We start from the raw sequence: 12,826 nt of genomic DNA on the forward strand, positions 1-12,826 counted from the left end.
GTTTTTGCAGAGTCGAAAGTAAGAAAAGGGCGAATTCTAGAAATGTTTTTGAGATGCAGATAAGAAGAGCGAGCCAGTGATCGGATGTGGGGGGTGAATGAAAGCTCGGAATCAAGGATGACCCCAAGGCAGCGGGCATGTTGCTTTGGAGTAATGATTGAACCGCACATGGAGATGGCAATGTCAGGCAAAGGTAGGTTAGTAGAGGGAGAGAACACGAGGAGTTCAGTTTTTGACAGGTTCAGTTTCAGATAGAGGGAGGACATGATGTTAGAGACAGCGGTAAGACAATCACTGGTGTTTTCTAAGAAGGTCGGAGTGAAAGTAGAAGAAGAGGTGTATAATTGGGTGTCGTCAGCATAGAGATGGTACTGGAAACCAAATCTACTGATTGTTTGTCCAATAGGGGCAGTATACAAAGAGAAGAGGAGGGGGTCTAGGACTGATCCTTGAGGAACCCCAACAGTAAGGGGAAGGGGAGAGGAGGAGGAACCAGCAAAACATACAGTGAAGGATCGGTCAGAGAGATAGGAGGAGAACCAAGAGAGAACGGTGTCCTTGATGCCAATGGAGCGGAGCATAGTGAGGAGGAGCTGATGATCCACAGTGTCGAATGCTGCGGAAAGATCCAATAGAATTAGCATGGAGTAGTGACCATTAGATTTAGCTGTTAGTAGGTCATTAGAGACTTTAGTGAGGGCAGTTTCAGTAGAGTGTAAAGAGCGGAAGCCAGATTGAAGAGGGTCGAGAAGAGAGTTATCTGAGAGATAGCGGGTAAGACGGGAGTGGACCAGGCGTTCCAGGAGTTTAGAGATGAAGGGAAGATTAGAGACAGGTCTATAATTAGCGGCACAGTTTTGGTCGAGGGAGGGTTTTTTAAGTAATGGATGTATGATGGCATGCTTAAATGAGGAGGGAAAAATACCGGAAGTGAGGGAAAGGTTGAATATTTTTATATTTTTTAATAGGTTGTGAACATTTCTTATACTGGTATCTTATATTTTACAGTTCACTTTTCATAGTTCTTTGTTTAACATTGAGGTTTTTTTTTCTTTATTGCATCCAGCAACTTCACTCAAGTGTTAGGACCGGCAATTTGGAGACCTGTCTAAGGCTTTTATCACTAGGGGCACAAGCAAATTTTTTTAACCCGGTAAGTTACGGCTTGTATTTTAAGTGTTGCCTGTCTTTTTTACTGAATCTACTCCTAGTAAATTTTATTTTAATTCACTGATAGCTGTTATTTTAATAATTTAAAGTGGTTGTCTGGTGTAATAATTTTTATTTTTTACATAATAAATAGACTGGAGTTAAAGCGCGTTTGTCATCCCCAAAAAGGCAAATGTTCCTATGTCCCCCCACAATTCTCTGTAATTCCTTCCTCATCTGGAGAGATATTAGACTAGTGACGCCAACAGCTGGCCGCAGTGGTGACAATCAAGTCACCCCTACATGGCTAAGGACTCATTGCACCATTTTAACCCCTCAAGTACCATCCTTCAACTCTCCCCTTATAGTAATTGAAGCGCTTTCTTATCTAAATCCCCAGCCATGCATATGCACACACTGAAGGGGCCAAGAGTACATGGTGTTGGTGCCTGCAGGTACATTCTCATTTCTCTACTGTGTGTAGAGGCCACTCGCTGCACACAGGATCACTCAGCAGCGGGCGGACAATTCTGACAGTAGGAAGATGAGAATGAGAACATTGACACTGCATATGTCATTGTGTGTAGGGTTGGAAATTTAGATATTTGTTTTGTTTTGGGAATTTAACATTCCCTTTAAAGGGCTGTTTTCAAGTTGTCTCTTGATCAGTTCACAATTCTGGTGAGCAGCAGAGCTCTAGTTTTAGCAGAGATATCAGGGCTTCTTCACACATTGTTTTTGCTATGGAAAAAAGAGCTGCATTTTACAGTACTAGCAAAGTGCATGAGATTTCTAAAATCTCATGCACCTGTTGCTTACTTTTTCATTGCAGATTTGACTCTTCAGACCTGTTTTTCGAATCTGCAGCATGTCCGTTCTTTGAGTTTTTGCAGCATTCTCACTCATCCAAATGAATTAGAAAAAACACAATTAAAAAGACAGACCAAGAAACTGTATTTTCCAGGTCACCACCTGACAGCACACTGGAGGACGTCCTTCTTATCCATGATGGGACAGGAAACACGAGAGGTTAAAAGGACCCTCCCCCTACCACCCTTCAGTGTTTTTCCTGTCCCATTATGGATAGGAACGGCGAGAGGAAGCTACCGTTCTGTGCGGGGGGGTTGTGGATCGGGGGGGCTTTGCCTCACCCTTCCCTCCATGAGGCACCCGCTGGCTGACACCCGCCCGAGGGTCCCTCTGCCTACCAGTGTAGCGCTGCTCCTGGTATGAGGATCGCTTCCCCCTGCCGGGGGCTCTCGATTCTTCCGTCACGCCCCCTGGTGCATGCGATCCCGCCGGTGGCCTCTGCAGATGTCGGCGTCTCCATGCGGCCGGCATGGGGAAGGAAATCCGCGCTGCACCATCCTCTCTTTCCGGCCGCGCGTCACTTCCGGTTTGCGGCTGAGGGGGGCGGGCGGCGTCTCCGAAACAGGAAGCGGTAGTGAGCGCAGGAGCGCTGTACAGATGAACAGACGAGCAGAAATATAAGGTATGTGCAAGCGATCTCCGGTGCATCATGGAGGACGCAGCTAGAGAAGGGCAGGAGTCCACGGCGATAGTAAGTAGGCAGGCATGGATACTAAAAAAAAAAAAAAAAAAATGGGGCATTATCCTAGAGTTTGTTATTTTTCTATAGGCGGCCTCATTGCCAGAAAAATCGCTAAAGAAGCTGGGCAAAAGCAAAAAGTGTCCTATTTGTGCAGCCAAGCTGAAAGATACCTGGCAGAAACCCCTATGTGAAGCGTGCACCTGCAGAATCATAGGAGAGGAGCAGGCTTCTCTTATGTCAAATATGAGAGCCATGATAAGAGAGGAGGTCCAGGCTTCTGTATCAGGTCTGGTGCTACCCCAAGCCTCACCTTCAGAGAGACCGAGCAAAAGACAGAGGGTCGATTACTCTTCAGGAGACTCGTTATCTGCTGTATCGGATATAGAGGAGGAAGAGGAGAGTAGAGACCCTCCAGAAAGAGGGAGAAAATACTTATTCTCCGCAGCAGACACAGGAGAATTATTGGAGGCGGTGAGGCATACTATGCAAATTGAGGATCCACAACCATCTTGTTCGGTTCAAGATGAAATGTTTGGTGGCCTGCGCTCACAGACTGCGAAGGTGTTTCCAGTAAATTCCCATATCAGATCCATGATTTTGGAGGAATGGGAAGAGGCGGAGAAGAGATTGACTATCCCTAAAGATTTCCGACTCCGCTTGCCGTTTGACCCGGATGAAGTTAAAGAATGGGTCGATATTCCTAAAATAGACATTCCATTGGCTAAAGTGTCCAAAAGAACCTCAATCCCTTTTGAGGACTCTTCCAATTTAAAAGAGCCCATGGACAGAAAGGCAGATGGACTTTTAAAACGGGCCTGGGAGAGTTCTTCGGCGGTTATCGGAGCTAATATTGCAGCAACATCAGTGGCTCGCTCCATGGACCTGTGGCTAAATGATCTTCAGGATCAATTAATAGCCAAAACTCCTAGAGATACTATCCTGAAATCTCTGCCTCTGTTAAAATTGGCAACCACCTTTTTGGCAGACGCGTCCGCGGAGACTGTTAGATTTGCGGCTAGAGGTCAATCTCTCTCTAATGCAGCCCGAAGAGCTATCTGGCTCAAAAGCTGGTCGGGTGATATGCACTCCAAAAATAAACTATGTTCCATACCCTTCTCTGGGGGCAGGGTCTTCGGACCGGTCCTCGACGATATCTTAGAGAAAGCCTCAGATGTAAAAAAGGGGTTCCCCGAAGAAAAGCCTAAAAGATTCCAGCCCTTTCGGAGACCCCGCTATAATCAGAAACAGGATTACAGGGGTAAAGGGAAGCAAGGTAGATGGAGCTACCAGAAAGGGGGAGACAGTAGACCCAAAACCAAAGACTCGAGTTACTCAGGTCAGAGGTCTAGCTACCATAGAAAATGACGCCATCAGAGTAGGGGGTCGTCTAGCTGGATTCCTAGAAGGTTGGAGGGAAATAACAACGAGTCCTTGGGTGTTACAGGTGGTGTCCCAGGGGTACAAAATCGAATTTTCCTCCCTTCCGCCCGAAAGATTTCTGGTGTCCAGCACACATCTAAAATCATCTTTCCCCATGTGGTCGGATATACAGGACCTCCTAAAAATGGCGGCAATTGTTCCGGTCCCCTCTCAAGAAGAGTACAGAGGTCATTACTCGAATCTCTTCTTGATAACAAAACCATCGGGAGAGTCGAGAACGATAATAAATCTGAAGCACCTAAACAATTGGTTGGTATACAAAAGATTCAAAATGGAGTCAATTCGATCGACCATTCCTCTGTTGGGAAGGGGTATGGTGATGTGCACTCTAGATCTAAAGAGTGCATATTACCATGTTCCCATTTACTTAAACCACCAAAAGTTCCTGCGGTTCGACGGTCTTCTGTATGCGTTTCCACCTCTGGCATTGATTCCAAGAACACTCAGGAAAATCTGCGAGGACGGAGCCAAAGTCATCCTCATAGCTCCTCACTGGCCGAAACGAAGTTGGTTTCCATTGTTAAAAAAACTATCGGTGGAAGAACCCCTCCTGTTACCAGAGAGAGAGGATCTTCTTCTACAAGGTCCAGTTCTACACCAGAACCCAGGAGCGCTTCAGTTGGCAGCCTGGATCCTGAACGGAAGGTCTTGAGGGCAAAAGGTCTTTCAGATGACGTCATTTCTACCCTTCAAGCCAGCAGAAAGCCGGTGACATCTGCCATCTACACAAAAATATGGAAAACATTCTGTGGATTCTGTGGGAAGATGACAGTTGATACTGACCATCCAGATATCCCAAAAATTCTTGACTTCTTGCAGTCAGGATTTCAAAAAGGTCTTAGACCAAGTACATTAAGAGTCCAAATAGCGGCCCTAAGTGTATTTTTTTATTTTTCTCTATCTACCCACCCCTGGATTAGTCGATTCTCTAGAGCAGTCCAGAGGCTAAGGCCATTCATTAGGAAATCAGTCCCGCCGTGGGATCTTAATCTGGTCCTGAATTTTCTGTGTGATCAGTCCTGGGATATAACGGGAGACATAGACATTAACAAACTCTCTCTTAAAACCGCATTTTTAGTTGCGATCACATCGGCAAAAAGATTGGGGGAACTACAGGCTCTTTCGGTACAGAACCTGTATTTACAGATCTTTGATGATAAAATAGTACTAAGGCTTGATCCGGCCTTTCTCCCTAAGGTCGTTTCTGATACTAATATGAATCAGGAGATTATTTTACCGTCTTTTTGCCAATTCCCTAAAAATCAAAAAGAAAGATTTTTTCATAACCTTGATGTAAGAGAGTCAGTACTCAGGTACCTTGATTTATCTAGACCCTGGAGACAGGACAATAACTTGTTCGTTCAGTTCAGGGGTTCAAATAAGGGGAAAAAAGCGTCTAAAGCGACTATTGCACGGTGGATAAAATCTACAATTGATTTAGCCTACAAAGCTAAAGGTCTAAATTCCCCGGTTAATCTTAAAGCCCACTAATCTAGGGCCATGGCCACATCATGGGCGGAGAAAGGGGGGGCTACGGCAGACCAGATCTGTAGAGCTGCATCATGGTCTAATCTTAGTACCTTTTCTAAACACTATAAGTTAGATGTAGTTTCGCCTCAGTTGGCCTTTGGTAGAAAGGTACTTCAAGCAGTGGTCCCACCCTAAATACCATTCTCCTTTGGTATTTCTCCAGTGTGCTGTCAGGTGGTGACCTGGAAAACAGTAATTAGACTTACTGGTAATTGTATTTCCAGGAATCCATCCTGACAGCACTGTTAGTTCCCTCCCTATTGTTTGATCTTTATACTTATGTGATGTAACATTTGTATGATTGATTATTTTGTTGTAATAAAACTTGTTTTTGCATCCATCCAGATGTGTTACTTTGGAAAAACACTGAAGGGTGGTAGGGGGAGGGTCCTTTTAACCTCTCGTGTTTCCTGTCCCATCATGGATAAGAAGGACGTCCTCCAGTGTGCTGTCAGGATGGATTCCTGGAAATACAATTACCAGTAAGTCTAATTACTGTTTTATGCAATGTTTTTCCTGCCACCGCTCTGGTTTTTGGAGCAGAATAATTTGTCAGAATCTTAGAGGGAGAATGGTGATCAGCTAACTGCTGTATAGAAATCATTGGGCTGTAGATATGTGACTGGTATGTCAGAAGTTATCCCCTGTCTAGGAATGTAGCTACTGATCGAATTTGGGCAGCTACTCCAAGGAAACCAGCTGTACACTATGAATAATAAAAGCTCTTATTATAGGAGAATGACCGCAGGTAGGAAAGGTGAATTGCAAACTTATTTTCATGTTGTTTAACTAATTTATAAGAATTTTAATAAAATTAGAAGACATCTTTAATACTATTATGGGCAAATTTATAGAGTTTTTCTTTTAATATTTTCCAGGAAAAGGGAAGTACACCCCTTCATGTGGCAGCCAAAGCTGGTCAGATACTGCAGGCTGAGCTGCTCACAGTTTACGGTGCGGATCCAGGGACACCGGATTCTGCTGGAAAAACACCCATTGACTATGCGAGGTAAGGATCACATCCCTTCTGTGACCTGGGTATGATGCATTTATGAGTAGAAGACTGTGGTAAATGCTGTAGTTTACCACATTTTTTGGCGATGGGAACCTTTTTCTCATTAGTTTTGGAGCAGAACCCAACTGAGACCATAAAGATATTTTTGTACTTATTTACAATAGCATCAAAATTTTCCATTTATAACTGCAAAGTCACAGCCTAAGGCTGGTTTCAAACGTTCTGATATAATAACCAGAACCGGAGATATCAGTGTCTGTGTGTGTAATATTTGCGGGACACGGTTGCCACACTTATGCCACATCAGTAGCACACGTATTGGCGCCTGGGAAGCAGTGGTACAGTTAGTGCTGTTCACTGGCACCAGGTCCTGATGGGAGTATTCATCACCCACTGCCTGCGCTATAAATAAATGAATAAAACGACGTGGGTTCCCCTGTATTTTTGATAACCAGAAAAGCAAAACGGACAGCTGCGGTCTACAACACTCAGCTGTCAGCTTCAGCAAGGCTGATTATCAAGAATAGACTGATCACCACACTGTTTTTCTTAATTATTTAAATACATCATTTTAAAAAACAGCATGGGGCCCCCATTTTTGACAACCAGCCTTGCTAAAGCAGACAGCTAGGGGCTGGTATTCTCCGGCTGCTACTACTATAGGATTTGTAACGGATAAGTGTCTTATAGATGCCTCTCCATTACTAATTCATGGGCTTGTTGTCACTAGACCATACAAAGGTGAAATCAACCCCACAAATATGATCTCACTTGCCACCGCTAGAGGGCAAGTGGTAAGAGCCGGGCAAAACTCTAACAGGGGTGCATCTAATAGATGTGCCTTTTCTGGGCTGCTGCGGTCGATATCCATGGCCCCTTACCAGCCTGAGAATACCAGTCCCCAGCTGTCTGCTTTAGCAAGGCTGGTTGTCAAAAATGGGGAGACCCCACGCCGTTTATTTATTTATAATGCATGTGGCAGCTGATAAATACTCCCATCAGTTGCCACTTGATCTAACTGTTATCAGTTGACTACAACTCCCATCATTCTCCTCCCCTGTTTGTGCTGATCACCGGCAGGGCAGATTAGAATGATGAGTGGTCTTCAGCACCTGGCGCCGGCGAACAGCGCTTACAAGTACCGCTGCTTCCCAGGCACCAGTACGTGTCACACTGATGACACACGAATGTCTCACGTGTGCACGTGTGTGAGACATTTTGCGGCCCGTGCTGCTGTTAAAAAACGGACATGTCAGCATGTTTTGCCATGGACACACGGTTCATGGAAACGCACTGACATGTGCACAGACCCATTCACTTGAATGGGTCTACCTGTGTAAATGTCTCCGGTACGTGTGAAAACTGTCTCCACACTTGCCGGGCACACTGACGTGTGAAAGAGGCCTAATGCGAAGTAGCATTAATTAACCAATTAGCAATTAATTAGCTAATGCTAAGCCTAAAGCTCTATGACCAAAAACTTGGTGTGAATTTAGCCTTATTTGATCATTATATTATTCAAAGGAAGATAACATGCACATGTATAGTGGAGGAAATAAAATTTAAGTTACTCACAGCTGGTTATGTGACTTAAGAGGAACCTGTCTTGTGGAAAAAAAATGCTACTAACCTGCAGATATATGGTTAATATCATTCTGAACCTGCCTTGGAGCCTCGCTGCCTGGAGGAAGTGAACTTTATTCTTCCCAGCAGCGTTTGGGTTTCAGTCATGAGGGCGGAACCGGCTTTGTATTGGTCACCACTCAGTGTAAAGAGAGTGGCGGCTGTAACTGTGGCCCCTGCACTGACTGACGGGCAGCCCTAATGCTGAGTGCGCGGTCAGTCAGTGCAGGGGGCGCAGGTACAGCCGCCACTCGCTTTACACAGAGCAGTGCTGGTTTCACCCACATGACTGAAATTCAAACGCTGCTGGGAGGAATAAAGTTAATTCCTCCTGGCAGCGGGGCTCTCAGTGCAAGCTTCGGGCCGGTTCAGAATGCTATTAACCTGCGGATTAACCCCATATCTGCCGGTTAATGGAGGTTTATAGTGGGTTTTTTTTTTTTCACGTGACAGGCTCCTTTTAAAGGAGCACTCCTATTATTTATTTATTTTATTCATTGAATGTGTGTATATGCATGTAATGTAGTGTGAGTACTAATATACTCGCCTACCACTGCTCTCTACGGTGTCCACCGCCGTTCTCTTACTTCTCAGTGACGTCACCAGAATTGCGACTCGCTGGCTCACTCCATGCTCCACGCCTGATCCAGAAGTCTCTTTTACAATGTAAGCCTATGGCGCCTCGTTCACACCTTATAGGTTTACACTGTAAAGCCACCTCTGGATCATGCAGAGCGCAGCGTGATTCGGAGAGTCTGCAGAGCGGTGATGTCACTCAGGAGAGGAAAAAAATGGTGCTGGACACCGGGGAGAGCAGCGGTAGGTGGGTATATTAATATATATACACATTTAATGAATAAAAAGCTTAATGGGAGTGCTTCTTTAAAATAATACCTGGAAAAAATACAATAATTAGCTGATAATATCATGTGATTTCCGGAAATAAATGTGGCACACTAACTAATGGCAGGTGCCACTTCTTCTAGTCTGAAGCAGGAATTTCCCTTCATGACTTCTATAGCACGTATGTGTTTCTCCATGTCTGGCAGATCAGATTGCACATTCTTCACATGCTTCTGCTTTGTATAGATGAGAAATGGGATGAATGCCAGAAAAGTGTGCTAGATGGATGGCTGATTGCTGGAAGCGAAATTCAATTGTAATTCATTGTCGTTGTCAGAGGATGTCCAGTAATTCTAGCTGAGCTGATTAATGCCGATCTGCTATTTATTCTCTGCAGTGTATTAGCTGGGGCCAGTTACTGCAGTCTAGCGATATTGTGTAAGGATATATTCACATTTGGCACGTGTGGTACACAGGACTTTCCAGAGAAGAAAACTGTGGCCTCAATCCTATTCCATCTAGGGGGGAATCTTAAATGGGGACCCCTCTGTATGAACTCCGAGTACACCAAGGAGCTATGGCATAAAGGATATGATGTGATTTTTTTTATTTAAAATGGGGGGAAAAAACTCATATTGCTGAGGGGCCAAGCAGGCCTTTATGGTAAATGAAAGGATATACATTTTAAAAGTTTGGAGGAAGTGTTTCTGTAATGTTATATACACTCGCTGTCTGTAGAGTGCTTTATTGACAGTGGTTAAAGGGGTTTTATGGAAGTAGAAAAATGTCTATCTTTCCCAGAAGCAATGCCACAGTTGTCCACAGGTTGTGTGTGGTATTGCAGCTTACCCCAATTCACTTCAATAGAGAAAATGGGAAATACCAGACACAATCCATGGATGGGTGAGGCAGTGTTTGGGGGGAAAACAGCCAGTTCAACCCCTAAACGAATCAGACAATGCCCTAAACCTTAGTAAATCTTTGTTTTCCTCCCAACAGGCAAGGAGGCCACCATGAACTAGCAGATCGCCTTGTGGAAATTCAGCATGAATTAACGGACCGATTAGCATTTTATCTTTGTGGGAGGAAACCAGGTAAGACGTAAAGAAGGTAATAATTAAGAACTCTGATAAAGAGTTAGGGGGGTTTGGTTCTCTGAAGTTCATAAATGGCTGAAATTGCAATATGCTTGTAAAAACAATTGCAATTTACCCCTCCGTTCTAAAGTAAGAGTGTTTAAAAAAAAAAAAAAAAAAAAGACTTGTTTTAGTGTGCAGCTTGTTCCAGCACAATCAGTTACCTAGGCAAGGAGTGTGCTCCACTAGCAAGCTCTATCTATGCTTGATGAGCCAGGGCTGTGCAGGATGCGGAGTGCTCCCTGCTCCGGCATAGGACCTGTGTGAGGTCATGAAGCCCTCCCTCTTCATGATGTCATCACAGGTCCTTCAGACATGGCACTAGAATCTGCAAGCTTCCTCTTATGACCTGTGGAGAGGCAATAAGAGGGACTGAGCCACTTTTCATGGGATCTGCCCCTAATTTTAGCTGTTTGGGAAGGTTTTTGTCACTCCATAAGGTGTTGTGTATACTTCTGGATTGGCCTCCCATTGAATTTAATAAGAGGGAGGGCTCTGTGCGGTTATGGGATGCTCCAGCTCTTCTTTGCTCTTACCCCATTGAATTTAATGGGGTTCGGGTATGTTCGGTGAACGTCTAAATGTTCGGTTAGCTGAACTGAACCTTAAAAGGTTTGCTCGTCTCTATTCACCACTTCTGTATTTTTCATCCACTTCTGGTTTGGCATACAAATACTGATCGTGTGAACATGGTCTTAAAGGGAACCTGTCACCCCCCCAGGCGTATGAAACTAAAAGAGCCACCTTGTGCAGCAGTAATGCTGCATTCTGACAAGGTGGCTCTTTTAGTTCTGGGTGCTGTAACTAGAGAAATAATCTGTTTTATAATTTGTCTGAAATACCTGGTGCTCAGTCAAGTGGGCTGGCGTTTCCCCCCTGCTTTAGACGCCACACAGCCGTCACTCACATCTTCTTGGCGCCGGGCGCCGCCTCCTCCTCACCGCTGTTTTCAAAATAGCCGGCGCCTGCGCTCTTTTCTCCTGTCTGGTGCAGGCGCAGTGAGTGCTGCCCGTCTTTCCTCATATGCCGCCCAGCTGACTGCGCCTGTGCGGACGCCCTGCCTGTGAATCCCAGCCCCGCAGTGTCTTATGATTTATTCACATTGCGGGGCTGGGAATCACAGGCAGGGCGTCCGCACAGGCGCAGTCAGCTGGGCTGCATATGAGGAAAGACGGGCAGCGCTCACTGCGCCTGCACCAGACAGGAGAAAAGAGCGCAGGCGCCGGCTACTTTTGAAAACAGCGGCGAGGAGGAGGCGGCGCCCGGCGCCAAGAAGATGTGAGTGACGGCTGTGTGGCGTCTGAAGCAGGGGGGAAACGCCGGCCTCCTTGACTGAAGACCAGGTATTTCAGACAAATTATAAAACTGATTATTTCTCTAGTTACAGCACCCAGAACTAAAAGAGCCACCTTGTCAGAATGCAGCATTACTGCTGCACAAGGTGGCTCTTTTAGTTTGAAGCGACTGGGGGGGGGGGTGACAGGTTCCCTTTAAAGGGAATCTGTCACCCCATTTTAGGCCTGTAAGCTAAGTCCACCGCCATCAGGGACTTATCTACAGCATTCTGTAATCTGTAAAGATTATACATAGCATGGATAATGTCGGTTAATAATCAATTAAAACAATAAGCATTTGATTTTTTTTTTCTTTATTCTTTTAGACCACAGAAGTGGACAGCACTTTATTATTCCCCACATGGCAGATAGGTAAGATTGGATATTGGCTCTTATTTATTGAAAGCAATTCTTAATTTTAGCTATTAAATGGGAAACTGTAGGCAATTTATATATCCATTTGTTATGGATCCCAGTAGTATACATTAAAATCGATGTAACTGATGACTGAAAATGCATGAATAAATAAATCCATATATTGAATTGAGCTGGTATGTAACTTCCAAATGTATTATAAGTGAGATATTGAAAAATAAAGCCTATAACAATGCATCCATTATCTCCTGACAATCATTTGAGGTAACAGAATACTTGCCGGGAAATAATATGCATAATTCCAAGCAAGAATTTAACTTCAAAGTGCCACAAGCGTCTGTCCTTGTAAGCAGTAACTTCAGCTGTTATCGAGGCCTTTTCTTTTTTTTTTTTACATTATACAAGAGAGCGACAGCTGCAGGGCAGCTGCGGGAAACCCTGCTAAATAGCAGCTTTGTTGTGTAGATAGCTTTCATGGTAATGTGGAAGGTTTTTTGTTATTTTGCATTTTAAATATGCATCCATAATGTTAATTTTCCTTTTGTTCTGTGGCTGCTCATGCGGAAAAAGGAGGCTGTAAGTAAAGAATCTTTTCAAGAATATTTTTTATTTATTACTTATGATTATGTAAAAATGAAGCCAGTTTGGGCATTGTATAATATACTTGAAGACACAAAAGAGCACAGTAAAACCAAAAACACTCAGTTTCAAAAAAATCACAGTAATCCGCAAGTGCTAGTAAAAAGATGTATAAAACAGGGTATTTGGTTGATACGTTTTTTGCAAAAAATGTATACTAAGCTGCTCCACCAAACGTCAAGGTATACCC

The 12,826-nt window shown here is 44.3% G+C and overlaps 1 protein-coding gene across 5 annotated transcripts in view; it reads left to right on the plus strand.

Annotated features, from left to right (window-relative positions):
- GIT2 (GIT ArfGAP 2) overlaps positions 1-12,826 on the plus strand; it is a 109,544-nt gene that overhangs the window by 42,585 nt on the left and 54,133 nt on the right. For all 5 annotated transcript variants that reach the window (XM_077295620.1, XM_077295638.1, XM_077295613.1 and 2 more), the window contains exons 5-8: positions 1,067-1,153; positions 6,550-6,680; positions 10,152-10,246; positions 11,949-11,994. In XM_077295620.1, coding sequence (XP_077151735.1) covers positions 1,067-1,153; positions 6,550-6,680; positions 10,152-10,246; positions 11,949-11,994 — 359 coding nt within the window. The remainder of the gene's footprint in view (positions 1-1,066; positions 1,154-6,549; positions 6,681-10,151; positions 10,247-11,948; positions 11,995-12,826) is intronic.

Source organism: Ranitomeya variabilis, chromosome 1 (genome assembly GCF_051348905.1).
Source record: "Ranitomeya variabilis isolate aRanVar5 chromosome 1, aRanVar5.hap1, whole genome shotgun sequence".
NCBI classification, from domain to species: Eukaryota; Metazoa; Chordata; class Amphibia; order Anura; family Dendrobatidae; genus Ranitomeya; species Ranitomeya variabilis.